Below are 19199 nucleotides of genomic sequence, written 5' to 3'. Positions count from 1 at the left end.
TGGTTGCCAGGAATTATAAAAAAGAAATAAACAAATTATAGGATGATATCCCAGCCCCAAAGAACTTGAAAGGTTGTGGAATTAAGGTCTCAGGGTTTTATAATTGTTTGCTGCACTGACCCCAGTTTACTCTTTTGTTTCCTGTTTACCTTATGTAGATTTTAATGCTGTTGCGCATAATAAAGATGCTGTGCCCTTAAGCTACTTTTTTAGGGAAACTGTTGTTATTAGTTCAGAAGTTTGAGAGAGAGGAGTTTAGATATACTGTATGAACTTTTTATTCAAATTTATGTCATAGCTAGTGGAGCACCCTGATATCCTCAGCTCACCCTTTTCAATACATTTAAAATCCTTTGTTTATTGTCTTTATTTTCTAGAAGACACTTGTTTTCAGAGGTCAAATAACACAGGCCATCAAAAATTGTCATGCTTTTTAAATTAATTCTTATTGTCACTGTCTGACTCTATTGTGTGGTTTTGTGAAAAAATTATGTACTTATTATATACAAATTCACTGAATGAATGTTGTAGCCATGTTATATTTCCACATCATGAAATATTCTTTCATCTCTTCTCTGTATGGGGGATATGAGAGTAGGTGCAGGCTAAATGTTTCATGAAAGTACCTATGTTCAGTCACATAGAGTGGATTCAGAGTAGAGAGTGTATGGTACAATGGTTAGAGCCACAGCTTCACCACCCTGAGGTTGTGAGTTCAAATCCCACACTGCTGCTTGTGACCCAGGGCAAGTTACTTAATCCTAATTTTACTAATAAATGGTGCCCTATTGGAAACCATAGGAGGAACCTACCTAGACACTACCAGGTTTACCCACTACACTCATACAAAGACCCACTCATTCACTTAATACACAAAAAACAAGAAAAAAAGTAGAGAAAAAGCCTCAGTTCATCATATAGCAAAAAAACTCAGCTTCTATGTGTGTGGATGTGAGCACTTGGAGAGCCTCTACATTGCTGGTGGAGTAGGCTGGAATCATTCCCCTGATGCAGCTCAGCGAAACGGAGGTTTCCCCGTCGGGAAAGAGTGGCTGCGGGGCCAGACAGGCTTGCACTTTTTGGATGCATGGAAGACAGCCTGGACACCGTCTGTAGCTAAGTGGTTTGTTTGTTTTTTCCTGCTTACCATTGACTGTATTTGAGACTCATATATGTGCTGCTTGCTTTACTCACATTTTTTTGAAGTTTTGTAATTTGGCATGCTAGAGTTTTTTTGAGGTGGTTCCTACGAGGGCTACTATAGTGTTTCTCACTGCTGAGTGAATTGATACATTTTGGACCTTGCTTAATGCTTGTTTATAAGTGGAGTTTTTTGTCATATGAAGATGAACTGAGGCTTTTTCTCCACTTTTTTTCTTGTTTTTTGTGTGTTAAGTGAATGAGTGGGTCTTTGTATAAGTGCAGTGGGTAGACCTGGTAGTGTCTAGGTAGGTCCCTCCTATGGTTTTCAATAGGGCATAATTTATTAGTAAAATTAGGAGTTTTGTTTGTCCTTCCTGAGATTTTTTTGGCAAGTTACTTAATCCCCCATTGCTCCAGGTACATTAGATAGAGTGTGAGCCTGCCAGGACAGATATGGAAAAATGCTTGAACACCTGAATATACACCACTTAGGTTATAAGTGGTATATAAATGTTATAAATAAACGGGCCCGCTGTCCTCCTAAAAAACAGCTCCTAATCGTGTGTGTGTTGTACAATGGTACCATTTATAGAATCACGGTTTTATGAAAAGTAGGCCAGGGTTTTAAAGGCCTACGTTTCCGGCAACTACCTTTCACGTGAATTGCGGTTATGACGCCTAGCGCCACTTCTGACATTAGCAAGCCTACAGTGGCATTAGACGTTGTAGAGTACATCTGTAGCCATGATGGTGCCATTTTTCTAGGTGCTGATAAGTGCCTACATTAAAAAAAACAACAACCCAGTTTCAATCATTTTTAAATGACTTTTTCAACTTAAGTTAGGCGCCGCTAGAACATCTATTGGCACCTAACTTAAGGTGCTGTTTATAGAATATGGGCCATAATGTTCATGTTTAGGAAATCCTAAATATATATTTGTAGTATGGGAGTCATTAAAAGTCCTAAAACAGAAATGAGCCTTCTATCTCAGCAAAGTTCGCACTGCCATGGAGGTAGGTCTAAATAATCTTTTTTTTAAAAAAAAAAAAATCATTTCCAATTATATACAAATGTCAAATGTATTGTGCCTGGTTCTACATTCTAATTCGTAGAATGCAGTTCTTGGTACACAGGAGTGGAGGAGTAGCCTAGTGGTTAGTGCAGCAGCCTGAAAACCTGGGGAACTGGGTTCAGTTCCCACTGCAGCTCCTTGCAACTGAGGAAGTCACTTAACCTTCCATTCCCCAGGTACAAAATAAATACCTGCATATAATAAGTAAATCACTTTGATTGTAGAAAGGTGGTTTATCAAGTCACTTTCCTTTCCTTATGTTTTGGATTAGGCTTAGGAGGGTGCCCAGATTCAACATTATCTTAACCTAAAAATAGAGTCTGGAAATAAATAAATATATAAACAATAGTTATGAGCATCACCCACTAAATTACCCTTAGTTTTGATAAAAAAGAAAAAAAGATAGATAAAACTGGAATCATGAGCAGTATACTGTATTTTTTGCTCCATAAGATGCACTTTTTTCCCACCCAAAAGTGGATGGAAATCTCGGTGCATCTTATGTAGCGAAGGTACAAAAAAAATTACCCCCCCCGTACCATTTAAAAACACTCCTCCCGCCGCCGCTGCATCTTTTTAAAACACCCCGCCCACTGCACTGTCGCATGCCCTCTACACCACTATGTGGGAGGCATGGGGGGATGATTTAGGGTACGTGGGGATATGGGGCCTGCCTGTCACTAGGCTTGCCTGCCCTGTACCCTGTCCCTAACCGCCCTGTGCCCTATCCCAGCCTACCACTAGACCACCAGAGGGGAACAGGGTACAGAGCCTAACAAGGAGTATGGAGTTGGGTACAGAGCCTGGCAGGGAGAATTTGGTTCAGAATGTTTTTTTTTTTTTTCCTCTAAATCTAGGGTGGGTCTTATGGTCAGGAGCAAAAAATACGGTACTTGATGTTTGTTTATTATCGACTTATTAACTATACTGCTTTAACTGACGTTACATGACAAGGTGGTTTTAAATGCTAAATTGATAAAATAGTAAAACATAAGATAACTATATTAATTTCAGGGAAATCATTCAAATTAGCTAAAACCATTCATATCGGGTGCTATATGCTTTGTTGAAAGAGCCAAGATTTGACCGCCAACTTTTAAAGATGAATTTAAAATAACAGCTGAACATCTTGTTTGGTGCGCCACAAGAATTGGATATAACTAGTTGTGCTATAATATTCAGTTAAGGTTATTTGCTTGAAAATTTTTCTTGATTGCTCTCTTTTTTTTTATTATCCCCAATTATCTTACTACCAGAATACAGTTCTGTAGCGCAGTTATTTCTTTCATGTCATTTTTTTGTGCAGGTTGATACTTACTTGGCTGGATAATTGCCTGTCAGAAATATGGCTACTGAATGGATTGGGAGTATTGTGTCCATTAATTGTGGAGAGACACTGGGAGTCTATCAAGGGAGAGTTTCTTCTGTGGATCATCTTAACCAGACCATCTCTTTGACACAGCCATTCCATAATGGAGTTAAGTGCCTCGTACCAGAAGTCACTTTCAGGTTAGTGGATGTAACTTATCTTCAAATGTCTAGCACAGGGCTTTTCAGGCATGTGTTGGGGATCCCACAGCCAGTCACATTTTCAGAATATCCACATTGAATATATATGAGGTAAATCTGCATATATTGGAGACCCACAGCATATTCACATTTTTCTCCAGCATATTCTTTGTGGATGTCTTGAAAACTTAACTAATTTGTAGGATTTCCAGGACAGGTTTGGCAAGTCTAGCACTTCTCTAGTAAAACAGCTGTAGTCCTCAAGAGGTGCAGATATATTTGCCTACATGTGGTCCGAGTCCGATGTAAAGGTTTGTCCTAAAAATAAGGCATGTTTATATCTCTTGAGAGCTTGGCGTTATCCACCTCTGATCTAACAAAGGGGTCCTGTTAAAATGATTTGACAAATAATGTAATAGTAAATAAACACAATATACCTTATCAAGTCTGCTCAGTTATCTCCCTATTCAGGAAGTTCTTTTGTTGTTGTTGTCTATTTTGGTGCTTTCCCATCTTGGGATGGAACAAATTGAAGATCTCATATGCCCATCACTTGAACTTGCCTTGCTAAACCACAAATCTCTGTACTCTTAAGTAGCTGACATTCTGAAAATCCATGTATATTCTGTCAGGCAGACCCAGTTGAGTGAGCATTTGTGTTTTTGCTAGTTCTTTTTATTTGCAGCTTGCCAAGCAGACTTAGCTGCTAGCTTGATTCCATCAAGACTTGACCTGAATGGTACTATTACTAGTGAATACAGATATAAATTTCCTGGAAATTTTGAATAGAGGAAAATATAAAGGGAAGAAATGAGAAAATTGGGAAATTACTTTTGTCACAGATTTAAACAATCCTAAAGTAGGTGGGAATGCATTGAAGGTTTCTCTGATGCAGCATAGCCCTGTCATCTGTCTACATAAGTGTTTATTCTTTAGCCTTATTCCTGCTTTCTGAAATAAGCTGAATTTTGAAAGTGCTTGTTGTGCTGGCACAGACTGTATATGGTAGTTGGTTAATGAAGGACATGCTCCTACTCAGGAGGAATATACGAAGTCTGTTCAAAAAGTTCCAGGACAGTTTGAATTGCGCGCCAATGGGAAGTTCGTTTGAGACGTGCTAGGTGGTGTTGAATAGCTTGAAACATCATGAGTAACCTCCTTTTTTTCGTTTGTTGATATCTGTTTTTATTTCCGAGCTACAACAGTTTCTGTGAAAGTGTTTTTTCGTGATTGGCTATTTTTCATCATGTATGAACTCAGTGAATAGTGCTACAGCTTGAAGTTCTGTTTTAAATTGGGAAATACCACTACAGAAACTTATGAAATGTTGAAAGTGGCTTATGGGGGAACATGTCATGAGTCATGGAAGGTGTTTTGAATGCATCAAAATTCATGAATTTTGCACAAAAACACGATGACAATTTTTCTCCAGCCATCTTACTCTCCTGACTTGGCCCCTGCTGACTTCTTCTAGTTTCCTGAACTTAAATCCACATTGAAAGAAAAGCAATTAAACACCATTGAAGACATAAAGCAAAATTCAACACAGCAACTTTTGGCGATTCTTGAAGATGCATTTAAAGGATTGTTTCCAGAAGTGGAAATAATGTTGGGAAAATTGTATACATAGGGAAGGGAAGTACTTTGAAGGGGACCCAATGGAATAAGTTGTAAGATTGCTTAATAATTTTTTAAATAAAATCGGTCCTGGAATTTTTTGAACAGATCTCATATGCAGGGAAAGGGAGATTGGGGAAGAGGGGGGCTAAAAGAGAGCAGTAGAGAGTTGGTGAAAGCACAGAATAAGAATGAAAAAGTTAAAGAAATGAGGAGGGGGATGGGAGACAATTTGATAGGAAGATGGGGTACATGAGAGAGCTGCCATGTTTTCTCCCATCTTTCAATGAAGGGAGGAGAATAGAAATTAATAGGAAGGAGAGAATTAGGAATAAGAGTAAGTGGTTTTAAATGCAGATGCATTAAAATTCCCATTTTCCATGACCTGCTTACATTCTCCCAAAATTGTTTCCCACCATGCTCAACCATGTGGTGTGGAGACCAGAATTCTGGGAGCTGCCGTTAGGTTGAACCATGCTGTGCATTTGCTGCCAGCAGAATGGGAAGCTAGACCATGGACGTGGAACACTGTCAGCACACCTACCACCTGTTGAAGGTAGAGAAAAATACTAGATTGCTTCAGGGAGCACTGCAATTTATACCAGTGATGTAACTGGCAGATATCAGTTTTCTCTATCTTCACCTGCTGGCAGGAATGGGCAATACCCATTTGTGCAGAACAGTTGAGCTGATTGATTAATTAGTTCAGTTTTATATACTGTTCTCCCAAGAGAGTTCAGAACGGTTTTACATTAATTTATTCAGGTACTCAAGCATTTTCCCCTGTCTGTCCCTGTGGGCTCACAATCTATCTAATGTACCTGGGCAATGGGGGTATTAAGTGACTTGCCCAGCTAAAAAAAAAAAGCAGTTTAACCATATATGCATCACAATTACCATTTCCAGAACATGATTACTCTCTCCCAAAATTGTCCCCACCCTCTTTTTTAAATTTATCACTTTATCGCTGTACCTTGTTTGATATAGTGAATGAACAGATGGAATAGAAATCTGCTAGTGAGCTAAGGTTTTCTGTATTACCTGACAGACTTGGCTATGTTAGCACCTGTGTGTTTAGGTCTCCTAGTTATTACAATAGTTTCATCCTGCTAGACAGATCCACCTGCTAATTTGGCAAGCTGTACTAATTGAATTAATAAACTGCCATCGGGTTGTCAGTGTTTCTGCTATTAACTATTTTGCGATTCCTTCTGGCAGCCCCAGTGATTGATGTTGAATTAGGCTAGTAAGGAACTATAAACTGAAATGTGTCATTAGGTCACTCTTTCTCCTATCTCTTTACTTAGATTAACTAAGGATCCTTTGTGTTTATATCATGCTTTCTTAAATTTATTTCTTACTTAGCCTTCACTGTCTACCAGGTGCAAATAGTATGGACTAGAGAGTTGCGCTGGGACAGAAATCCCACCCGTCCCTGCCAAAGTCTCACCCGTCCCCACCCGTCCCCGTGAGGAATCCATCCGTCCCCGCGAGGAATCTTCTCCGTCCCCACCCGTCCCCGTGAGGAATCCCCTCCGTCCCCGCCCGTCCCTATAAACTTCAGAAATAGTTATTTCATTTAATTATGCTACTGACTTAAAGGCTCTGGTAGAAACCCATTTACAAATAAGCAAAAAGACTTTATTAATTTGGAAATATTAATTGGGAAGAATGCATACTTTGTAAACAGGTTTCTACCAGAGCCTCTTTTGTTTATAAATTTTTATCAACACAACTAATATACTACTTTCTCCTGAAGCAAAAAATAAAAAAGAAAGAAATAGAATTCTTTTTCTACCTTTGTTGCCTGGTTTCTGCTTTCTTCGTGTTCTCATTCAGTTCCTTCCATCCACTGTCTCTCTTCCTTCTGCATCTTCCATTTGCTCTGTTACTGTGCCTCTCCCTTTCTCCTCCCTTCCAAATTGATCTGGCACCCATCTTCTTCCCTCCGCTCCCCCCATAGTCTGGCATCTCTGTCTTCCCTGCCAGCGTCTTCTCCCCACTCTCTCTTCCCCATTTCCTTTCAGCGTCCTTCTCCCCCCTCTGTCTTCCCCATGTCTTTTCAGTGTCCTTCTCCTCCCTCTGTCTTCCCCATGTCCTTTCAGTGTCCTTCTCCCCCCTCTGTCTTCCCCATATCCTTACAGCGTCCTTCTCCACCCCACGTCTTCTTCATGGTCTTTCAGCGTCCTTCTCCACCCCCCTCTTCCCCATGGTCTTTCAGCGTCCTTCTCCACCCCCCCCACCCCCGTCTTCCCCATGTCCTTTCAGCATCCTTCTCCACCCCTTTGTCTTCCCCATGTGCTTTCAGCTTTCTCTTTCCCCCCCGTCTTCCCCATGTCCTGTCAGCGTCCTTCTCCACCCCTTTGTCTTCCCCAGTGCTTTCAGCGTCCTTCTCCCCCCCTCCTTCTCTCCCGCCCCGGGTGCAGCACAGCCGGCCAGGTCCCCTTACTTTTGTGGCGCTTCCCTGACCGACCGACCAACAACAGCCCCGGTCTGACAAACCTCCCTGCCCTTAACCGCGAATCTAAATTTCCTTCTTACAGCTGCTGTAAGAAGGTAATTTAGATTCGCGGTTAAGGGCAGGGAGGTTTGTTGGACCAGGGCTGTTGTCGATCGGTCGGGGAAGCGCCACAAAAGTAAGGGGACCCGGCCGGCTGTGCTGCACCCGGGGCGGGGCGGACCGCCCCCCTCCCTTGGTAGCCACTCAAGCCGCGAGGCTACTCCTCCTTACCTACCCTGCCTGCAGCACAGAGCCGAACGGAAGTCTTCCTGACGTCAGCGCTGACGTCGGAGGGAGGGAGGGCTTTGTTTAAGCCCTCACTCTCCTCCGACGTCAGCGCTGACGTCGGGAAGACTTCCGTTCGGCTCTGTGCTGCAAGCAGAGCAGGTAGGGAGGAAAGCCGCGCGACTTAGTACATCCAGCCCCGCAGGAACCCCGCTACCCTAGGGAGCGTCCCCACGGGATCCCCGCGACCCTAGGGGGCGTCCCCATGGGATTCCCGCGACCCTAGGGGGCGTCCCCACGGGATCCCCGTGACCCGAAGGAGGAACCCGCGGGATGCCTGCGGGTCCCGCGGGATTCCTGTCGTCCCCGTTCCCGTGCAGCTCTCTAGTATGGACAACTAGCTAATAAAAAAAATTGAAACCTCTGTACATAATATGTGTTCGATATCTCTGTCAAGCTTTGATATTTCTGATCACATCCAAATTAAATGTTTACTACACTGAACAGAATGATACAGCCCTAAATTAAGCTAACATTTATATTGGTTCATCATTTTTTTGCCCAATGGGTTATGTGTTTACTAACTATTTACTAGCAAAGGGAAATGTGCAGTGTTGTTGTTTTACTTACCACATTGTCCCTTGTTTAGAGCACGAGATATAATGGAACTGAAAATCTTGGAGATTCCAGGCCTTTTGAGCAGCAGAAACTCTGTGGATGTGCAACAGACAGACTCTAGTATTTCTGGCACTGGGTACCCAGGGGGCATCAATCAGAATGGTACAGGTAAAATGGTGAAAAAGCCCATCACCTCGACCACTGCTCCCCTGAATATCCCCAGAAAAAATGACATAAGGAACCAGGATGTGACCAGCTCGCCACAGCAGTGTTCCAAGAGCTATGTGGACAGGCAGATGGAATCCTTGCTTCAGTCAAAAGGCTTTCGGCGCAGACACAATTCCTGTGAGTATACAGTACACAACACACAAAATACATTTCTCTAGTACCTCTACTAGCATTGCTAAAGAAACCTCTGTTTTTTCAGTCCTGTTTTTTCCATGTTTTGCGGGATTAAGGCTTTCTGCTCTTGAGTTCTAGTTTAAATGTATGCAATTGTGAGGCCTGAAGTTGCTTTACTGGGAAATCAAACAAGGTGACTCGCGCACATGTTTGTATCTTGTTGATGCCCATTAGTTAAGATCTTCCATTTGTGTGGTATGTCTCAGTATTTTCTGATACTTATTTTCTCAAATTTCCAGCCATACCAGCAGGATTTTTTTTCCGGAGTCTGGTGTTGTCCTGTCCTGCAGGGACAAATGAAATGATTTCTGTTTTTCGATGCGGTATATGTTTCTTGAAATAGGAGGGTGTGCACTCGTGAGCTTACCTGAGCATCTTCTCATATATGTGTTCACTTGAAGATTGTGATTTAAGAATATTTGTTGATATTTGCTGGTGCAGGTACCATTACTGATGTACATTATTGTAAACCACTTCATGTTGAATTCAGGTAAGGAAGGTGATCTACAAGCAGGCATGATTCACATGTGGGTGACGTCATCCATGGAACCTGGTACAGATGCTACCAAGTGCACTATCATTTTAAATCTTTAGGCAGTGGCCATACCATGCATGTACTAGTGCCTTCCTGTCCAACATTGGCTCACGGTTCCATCAGTTTTTCATTTTCCACATAGCTGAGAAGATGTGTCTTCAGTTATCTCTTCAGTGCATCAAACTTTTGCCTTCTTTTTTATGCCTTCTGGTACGGGGGGGGGGGGGAAGGGTACTCTACAGAGCTTTATGCCTCTATAAAAATTGTAGTCAAGTCCCATCATGCACTGCAAACTCTGGAGGGTGACTGTGTTCTAGTCAATGCCAATAAAAATTACTACTGGAAATACCAAACCTTTTGTATTTATGTACCACAGTTTAGTGAATCCCAATGTAATTTTACTTATGAGTATGGTAAAATGAATTGGTAATACACTATTAACAGAGGCCCTAGTGATTATCTGTTCATATAGTTTGCTTTAGATACCAGACATTTTAAATAATGCCTCCGAAAAACAACCATCTGGAAATATTGAGATTTAGAGCTCATATTCAGCTGGTGGCGATTAACATTTTGCTGACCACTGCCAGTGTTAACCCCAGAAACTCAGTGCCAGGTTATGTTGGGTATTGAATTTCCAGGTATACAGAGCCAGCAAAAACATAGCCAGTTAAGTGCAGTATTTAGCTCTTAACCAGTTATGGCGAACAGCATAAATAGGGCAGACTTTTATGTGGTCAAGTTTATTAGATTTTTTATATACCGCCTATCAAGGTTATCTAAGCGGTTCTACAATCAGGTACTATTTATGCACTTACCTTGGCCAGTTAAGAGCTGAATATCGGCACTTAACAGCCAAGTGCTAACTCTGCCACCAAAATGCCCCCAAAATAGCTGGTTCCATGTTGACACTATAAGCTAATCTCATTACTTTATCATTTCAATTTAAAGTTTGTGTTTTTTTTCAAAAATGTCAAAAATTGGGTATTTTTAATCAACTTTTACAAAAAAAAATTTCTGGAAACATTTTCTAATTAACTCTTATTAGAGCATGTTTCAGATCCCCTGAAAAAATTGATTTGGTTTCTCAACGCAAGCAAACAATGTCTTAAAATAAGGGTCAAAGGTCATGGAAGTTTCCATAGTAATGTATACATTAACATCTCAAGTTTGGGGCATGGCTTCAGCACGAGACAAGCTGGCTGCCTGAATATTTAGCTCCTGCTACCTTTGGCAAATTTAAGCTTTTTTTTTTTTTTTTGCTATGCATTGTTAAATGATTGTGCTGACTTTTATTCAGCTATTATTCATCCCGGCTCCCATGCCTGTTGATGAGTCAGCTTGTGCAGAAGGTAGATCTTTCTACTTTTGCTTTTGTGCCTGAGTTGCAGCCTTCGTCGGGGTCTAATATGTAAGCCTCGAGTGTACTGCGGATTTCTTTGCCGCTTCCGGGCGTGGTGCTTCCTGCAGACTCTGAGCTTTCGGAGGTGGTCCAGGCTGACATCCCTGGAGACCTATCTACAGTTGGATGAAGGAAATCTGTGAGGATTTGAAAGCTGTGCGATCGGAGGTGACTACCCTGGGAGCTGATCTTCGGGTGGAAATTCATGAGTTGGGAGCTAGAGTCGAGGAGACGGAACATCGACTGGATTCTCAGGCAGAGATTTTTGTGGCTACTGACAAACACCTCACAGACCTGCGGAATAATTATCAGTCTCTGCAAGACAAATTGGAGGATTTGGAGAACAGGAGCCAGCGCTCCAATCTCCGTTTTCGGGGCTTACCGGATTCGCCAACTTACAAAAACAGTGAGCATGTGGTTCAACAAATTGTGGCACCTTATTGCAGGAAGAAGCTTTTATTCAACTTGATAGAGCGCATCACATCTTAGGGGCGGTTAATAGTAATAGACTTAAGGACATAGTGACTACAACTTTACTAACTACAAGATAAAGGAACGCGTGTTGCATACCATTTGTAAGGCGGAGGATTTCACTTGGGACTCCTATTCTGTAGAGGTATATCAGGACGTATCTAGTATGACTCTGCACCGGAGAACTGATCTTGGACCTTTTATGCAACATCTATGGGAGCAGAATATCTGCTATAACTGGTGCCATCCTTTTGCATTAGTGTTTTATAAGGATGGCAAATTGTATCAGATCCGTAATCTTCAGGAGGCCTAGCAGTTTTCATCTCCGGCGGATTCTTCTACTTCATCAACTCTGGTTCCGCATCCTACAGTGCTGAATGTGCAGCCTCAACTCAAATGGCAGTGCGTTACCCAGGGGAAGTGTAGGCTAAGGCGCCAACAATCAGCTTCGTCTGCAGGACCCTTGAAGACTGCCACTTGACTTTTGTATGATGGAATTGCTGTTGTTGTTTTTTTATGGTCACTTTTGATACCTTGAATAAAATTTGTTGGTATGGTTTTAGAGTGATTTTATTTATTTCTTTTTTGATATTTTTATTTTTGAGATGGTTTGTTGAAGGTAGCAGGGTTTTCTTTTTGTCCACGCTCCTTCTTTTTTCTGGTAGTATCTCGAATCATTTGAGACACTGCTGGTTTGATTTTGTATTTGTATCAGGGATGGGATGGGTTGGGGGGTATGGAGGTGGAATGGGTGATCATTCTGTGGGATGTTTTTTTGTGTGTGTGTGGGTTGTTATATGCCATTGCTTGCATTGTTATTTTATTTTAGGGATTGTGTTTTTATAGGAGGGGGTTCCAATTGATTTTATTTTTATATATGAGTAGGTCTATGGCTGCTTTGATTTGTATTTCTATGAATGCGAGAGGCTTAAATTCGTATTTGTACAGGAAACCCATTTATTACCATTGCACGAAAAGCTCTGTCATCATAAGCCTTATCCTTTAGTCTATTTTGCATCTAATCAAGCGGGTAAAAAATCTCGTGGGGTATTAATTGCATTAGCCCAGGATTTTCCCTAGCAAGTTCATAAAGTGATCAGGGATAAAGAGGGCCGTTACCTCCTCCTTCAGGTCACTCTTGATGCGCAGAAATTTATTTTTGTGAATTTATACCTCCCTAATGAGGGACATGATTTAATGAGACAAAGTCAGAATGGGTTCAGCCGAGGGAGATCTTGTCTCACAAATTTGCTTGACTTATTTGAAGGTGTGAATAAACATATGGATAAAGGTGAGCCGGTTGATATAGTGTATCTAGATTTTCAGAAAACTTTTGATAAAGTTCCTCACAAGAGGCTCCTGAGAAAATTAAAGTGTCATAGGATAGGTGGCAAAGTTCAGTTATGGATTAGGAATTGGTTATCGGATAGAAAAGAGAGGGTAGGGTTAAATGGTAATTTTTCTCAATGGAAGAGAGTAAACAGTGGAGTGCCGCAGAGGTCTGTACTCAGACCTGTGCTATTTAACTTATTTATAAATGATCTAAAAATTGGAAAGACAAGTAAGGTGATTAAATTTGCAGATTGAGAAAAATTGCAGGCGGACCTTAGGAAATTGGAAGACCGGGCGTCCAAATGGCAGATGAAATTTAATGTGGACAAATACAAAGTGATGCACATTGGGAAGAATTACCTGAATCACAGTTACCGGATGCTAGAGTTCACCTTGGAGGTTAGTGCCCAAACCTTCCGCCCAAAGTGTGTCGGCGGCCAAAAAAAGCAAACAGGATGCTGGGAATTATTAAAAAAGAGATGGTTAACAAGACTAAGGATGTCATAATGCCCCTGTATTGCTCCATGGTGTGACCTCATCTGGAGTATTGTGTTCAATTCTGGTCTCCTTATCTTAAGCAAGATATAGTGGTGTTAGAAAAGGTTCAAAGAAGAGCGACCAAGATGGTAAAGGGGATGGAATGCCTCTCGTATGAGGAAAGACTGAAATGGTTAGGGCTCTTCAGCTTGGAAAAGACGGCTGAAGGGAGATATGATTGAAGTCTACAAAATCCTGAGTGGAGTAGAACGGGTACAAGTGGATCGATTTTTCGCTCCGTCAAAAATTACAAAGACTAGGGGACACTCGAAGTTAACACGGAAATACTTTTAAAACCAATAGGAGGAAATTTTTTTTTTCACTTGGAGAATAGTTAAGCTCTGGAACGCATTGCCAGAGGATGTGGTAAGAGCGGATAGCGTAGCTGGTTTTAAGAAAGGTTTGGACAAGTTCTTGGAGGAAAAGTCCATAGTCTGTTATTGAGAAAGACATGAGTGAAGCCACTGCTTGTCCTGTATTGGTAGCATGGAATATTGCTACACCTTGGGTTTTGGCCAGGTACTAGTGACCTGGAATGGCCACCGTGAGAATGGGTACTGGGCTTGATGGACCATTGGTCTGACCCAGTAAGGCTATTCTTATGTTCTTTGACAGTCTTATGCAGCTTTTTTTTACATAATGTCGAGGGTTCCTTATTATTGGGGCAAGACTTTTTAATTTAACCTTAAGCCCTGTCTTGGATAACTCTGCCCCAACCACTTTATATGAGGGTGTTGTTGCCTGAGGGATTTTTAAAATCTTTTTTATCTAAATGGTCTTTGGTGGATCTCTTGCAGGAGTTACATCCTCATACCAGGTATTATACTTATCACTCCATGGTCTACAACTCCTTCTCTTGCGTTTATTTTGGTTTGGGGATCCCCTTATTTTGGGTCATCTTCGTGATATAGTTATCTTGACCCGTATTTGGTTGGACAATGCCCCATTGTTGCTGGAATTTATGCTCTTGGAACCAGATTGTAGATCATTTCATTGGCATAAGAACATAAGAATTGCCATTGCTAGGTCAGACTAGTGGTCCATCGTGCCCAGCAGTCCACTCATGCGGCCGCCCTCTGGTCAAAGACCAGCGCCCTAACAGACTAGCCCTACCTGAGTACGTTCCAGTTCAGCAGAAACTTGTTTAACTTTGTCTTGAATCCCTGGAGGGTGTTTTCCCCTATGATAGACTCCGGAAGAGCATTCCAGTTTTCTACCACTCCCTGGGTGAAGAAGAACTTCCGTACGTTCATATGGAATCTATCCCCTTTCAATTTTAGAGAGTACCCTCTCGTTCTCACTACCTTGGAGAGGGTTAACAAACCTGTTCTTATCTACTAAGTCTATTCCCTTAAGTACCTTGAATGTTTCAATCGTGTCCCCTCTCAATCTCCTCTGTTCAAGGGAGAAAAGGCCCAGTTTCTCTAATCTTTTACTGTACGGCAACTCCTCCAGCCCCTTAACCATCTTAGTCGCTCTTCTCTGGACTCTTTCGAGTAGTACCGTGTCCTTCTTCATGTATGGCGACCAGTGCTGGACGCAGTACTCCAGATGAGGGCGCACCATGGCCCGGTACAGCGGCATGATAACCTTCTCCGAACTGTTTGTGATCCCCTTCTTTATCATTCCTAGCATTCTGTTCGCCCTTTTTGCCGCAGCCGCCACACATTGCGCGGATGGCTTCATCTACTCGTCGATCATAACTTCCGAGTCTCTTTCCTGGGAGGTCTCTTCAAGTACCGTCCCAGACATCCCGTATTCACGCATGAGATTTTTGTTACCTACATGCATCACTTTACAGTTATCCACGTTGAACCTCATCTGCCATTTCATTGCCCATTCCTTGAGCCTGATTGTGTCATGTTGCAGATCTTCGCGATCCCCCTGTTTCCATTTACCCCCACTCTCTATTTCCTTTGCTCCAGCCAGTTTTTAATCCACATGAGTAAGAACATAAGAAGTTGCCTCCGCTGAGGCAGACCAGAGGTCCATCTCGCCAAGCGGTCCGTTCCCGCGGTGGCCCATCAGGCCCATTGCCTAAGCAGTGGTCCTTGACTATTTCTATAACCTATCTCTACTCCTATCCCTATATCCTACATCAACTCTTATCTGTACCCCTCAATCCCTTTGTCCTCTAGGAACCAATCCAAACCTTCTTTGAAGCCCTGTAACGTACTCCTGCCAATCACAGTCTCCGGAAGCGCGTTCCATGTATCCACCACCCTCTGGGTGAAAAAGTACTTCCTAACGTTTGTTCTAAACCTATCCCCTTTCAATTTCTCCGAGTGCCCCCTTGTACTTGTGGTTCCCCATAATTTGAAAAATCTGTCCCTGTCTACTTTTTCTATGCCCTTCAGGATCTTGAAGGTTTCTATCATGTCTCCTCTAAGTCTCCGCTTCTCCAGGGAGAACAGCCCCAACTTTTTCAGTCTGTCAGTATATGAGAGATTTTCCATACCCTTTATCAGCTTAGTTGCTCTTCTCTGGACTCCCTCAAGTACTGCCATGTCCTTCTTGAGGTACGGCGACCAGTACTAGACACAGTACTCCAGATGTGGGCGCACCATTGCGCGATACAGTGGCAGGATGACTTCCTTCGTCCTGGTCGTGATGCCCTTCTTAATGATACCTAGCATTTTGTTTGCTTTCCTTGAGGCTGGGGCGCACTGTGCCGACGCCTTCAATGTTGTGTCTACCATCACTCCCAGGTCTCTTTCAAGGTTACTTACACCTAGCAGTGATCCTCCCATTTTGTAAGTGAACATCGGGTTCTTTTTCCCTACATGCATGACCTTGCATTTCCCTGTGTTAAAGCTCATTTGCCACTTTTTGGCCCACTCTTCCAGGCAGTTCTGTGGCTTCTGAAGCTCAGAGGTTCAGCTTGTTGGAATTTTGGGTGATCTAGCTTCAACTTGACACCTTAGTCTATGATAAGACTATGGTCAACAGAAGAACCTGAACACCATTAAAGCCCTGAACATGGCAATTTTAAATTGGTAGAAAGTACCTGTGGACATTTTTGGGAGGTACCGTCATGAGATTCTTAGTTCTGGAAATCCTCATGCTTAAAATTTTTATAGTAAGGAAGTGAAAGAATAACATAGCTGCTTCTGTTGACTTCTCTGACATCCCTTAGCGTGCTAAGTCAAGGACAAAGTTCACCTTTTTACAATACTTGTGTGACAGAAACCAATAAACATCAAATAGTAATGTAAGTTGCTCAACAATGGATTCTCTGCGGGTGCTAGCTCGACACTCACGCTAAGAGTTGGCAGTAAAAAAAAATCCTGGAAGGCATCCCATAAGAAGCTTGCCAGCAGCTCTCTTGAGACCTTGCTTTCTGTCTTAATTGAAAAGTAAAGAAATATGGGAAGTATTATTTACCTTTTCCAAGGGAGCGTCTCTCTTGTATTATGACATTTTGCCAAATTGACTTGGAGCCAAGCACAATTCTGCTTAATAAGCTGAACACACAGACAGGAGCCTTGGCAAACTCAAGACTGCTGAGAGATGTCCTATATTGAAAAAAAGAGACCAAAGAGTATAGCACTTCTTTCTCTTTCTTTGTTTTGATGCCGCTCTCCCTTTTCCTTCCTTCTCCCTGGGTGGAGAAATGGGGAGGCGAACTTTTCTTCACTGCGTTTTTTAAATGTGCGTAGCATTCTCCGCAATCTGTAGACTTCTAACGACTTTAAGTCGTTTGGATCGCCTCTGTATTCTTCAAGGGATGCGACATACTTATGGCATTGGTAGCCAGTGTGAATCTAGCCAGTGTGAATCTAGGTAGCCAGTGTGAATCTAGGTAGGCATTGGTGATATGATCAAATTTTCCAAGTGAATAGATCAATCTGAGGGCTGTATTTTGAATGGTCTGTAGTTGATTTATCAAGATTGTGGAACATGGTAGGTAGAGGATATTACAGTAGTCCACTAGTCCTAAGACAAGGGATTGGACTATGATCCTGTAATGTTCTTTGTCGAAGAATTTTCTTATTTTTCGTAGGTTGCGCATGGTGAAAAATGCTTTTTGAGTAGTTTTGTTGATTTGGATTTGCATTGTGCAGCATCTATCTATTGACACTCCAAGGATTTTGAGAGAGGGCTGTATGGGGTATTTGGTGACGTTTATTTCTAATTTTGTTATTGATGGGGTTTTGTCCTTTTCAAGTAGTAGAAATTTTGTTTTGTTTGAGTTCAGCATCAGTTTGTGGTCTAACATCATAGAAACATAGAAAGATGACGGCAGAAAAGGGCTATAGCCCATCAAGTCTTCCCACCCTACTGACCCACCCCCTTTAGTCTATGCCCTAATAACCCAATTCCTTAACTTAACTTAACCTTCGTAGGGATCCGACATAGGCATCCCATTTGTTCTTAAAGTCTGATACGCTGCTTGCCTCGATCACCTGCACTGGAAGCTTGTTCCAATGATCCACCACTCTCTCCGAGAAAAAATACTTTCTGGAGTCGCCATGAAATTTCCCGCCCTTGAGTTTGAGCGGATGTCCTCTTGTGGCCGAGGGTCCTTTGAGAAAGAAAATGTCATCTTCTACCTCGACACGTCCTGTGATGTACTTAAATGTCTCAATCATGTCTTCCCTCTCCCTACGTTATTCGAGAGTATAGAGTTGTAATTTGTTCAGCCTCTCTTCCTACGAGAGACCCTTGAGGCCTGTAATCATCCTGGTGGCCATCCGCTGAACCGATTCAATTCTGCGCACATCCTTACGGTAATGTGGCCTCCAGAATTGTACACAGTATTCCAGATGAGGTCTCACCATGGCCCTGTACAATGGCATTATGACTTCAGGCTTCCGGCTGATGAAACTTCTGTTAATACAACCCATCATCCGCCTTGCCTTGAATGAAGCCTTCTCCACTTGATTGGCAGTTTTCATGTCTGCACTGATGATTACTCCTAAATCTCGTTCTGCTGAAGTCCTAGTTAAAGTTTCTCCATTCAAGGAGTACGTCCTGCATGGATTACGGCTTCAGAGGTATATGACCTTGCACTTCTTAGTGTTGAAGCCTAGTTGCCAGGTTGAGGACCAACTTTCCAAAGTAAGCAGGTCCTGCTCCACATCCATTCTTCAACTTCCAGTGTAGTTTTTAGGTTGCCTAATGAGGTGGGGTCTTGGTGTCGAAGGGGAGGAGTATAGTTATATCATCTGCGTAGCTGAAAGATGTTACGTTTAGGATATCTAGAGTGGTACCAAGGGAGGATATGAAGAGGTTGAAGAGCATGACCTAAGGAAAAGTAATAAGTAAAAATGTTTTGCTTTTCCAACCCAGGCTGGATTTTAACTGGCAATGTAAAAGTGAATGAGCTTATTACACTTCTCCCTCCGTATTCACGAATTCCATATCTACGGATTTGGATATTCGTGATTTTTGACCGGAAATTTTTTTTTTCATTTTTCGGGCTATTTTTAACCCTGTAAGCCCCCCTCCCCCCCAAGCCTTATCTGGTGGTTTAGCGCAGTGTTCTTCAACCACCGGTCTGTGGACCAGTGTCGGTCCACAGGGCCAGCATGTGCATCAGGCCCAAAACAGTGTTCTTCAACTGCCACGGGCAGTGGCTCCTAAGCACGTCCTGCATCTGAACCGGAAGCCTTCTCTCTGATGTTGCAACGTCAGAGGGAAGGCTTCCAGAAGAGGCACGGGATGCGCAAGGAGCCGCTGCCCGCAGCTTTGTGCACTTCATCAGTGAGGAAGAGGGAGCTGGCCTGAAGATAATAATGGGGCAGAATAAAATGGCCAGGCGGGAGCAGGCCAGGAGGTAAGGCAAAGCATGGAGGGAGGGGGACAACGAAGGTAGGGGGAATGATTTTATTT

At 42.5% G+C, this 19199-nt stretch overlaps 1 protein-coding gene across 1 annotated transcript in view; it reads left to right on the top strand.

The window, feature by feature from the left end:
* The window catches only part of EDC3 (enhancer of mRNA decapping 3), a 46442-nt gene that overhangs the window by 1907 nt on the left and 25336 nt on the right, over positions 1-19199 (top strand). Inside the window, exons 2-3 of the mRNA XM_033919473.1 lie at positions 3523-3725; positions 8717-9030. Of these exons, the coding sequence (XP_033775364.1) occupies positions 3562-3725; positions 8717-9030 (478 nt within the window). The 5' untranslated portion in view covers positions 3523-3561. The remainder of the gene's footprint in view (positions 1-3522; positions 3726-8716; positions 9031-19199) is intronic.

The sequence above is a fragment of the Geotrypetes seraphini genome, chromosome 14 (assembly GCF_902459505.1).
Source record: "Geotrypetes seraphini chromosome 14, aGeoSer1.1, whole genome shotgun sequence".
NCBI classification, from domain to species: Eukaryota; Metazoa; Chordata; class Amphibia; order Gymnophiona; family Dermophiidae; genus Geotrypetes; species Geotrypetes seraphini.
The sequence above is the reverse complement of the archived record's forward strand: the minus strand, read 5'-3'. Positions and strand labels throughout refer to the sequence as shown.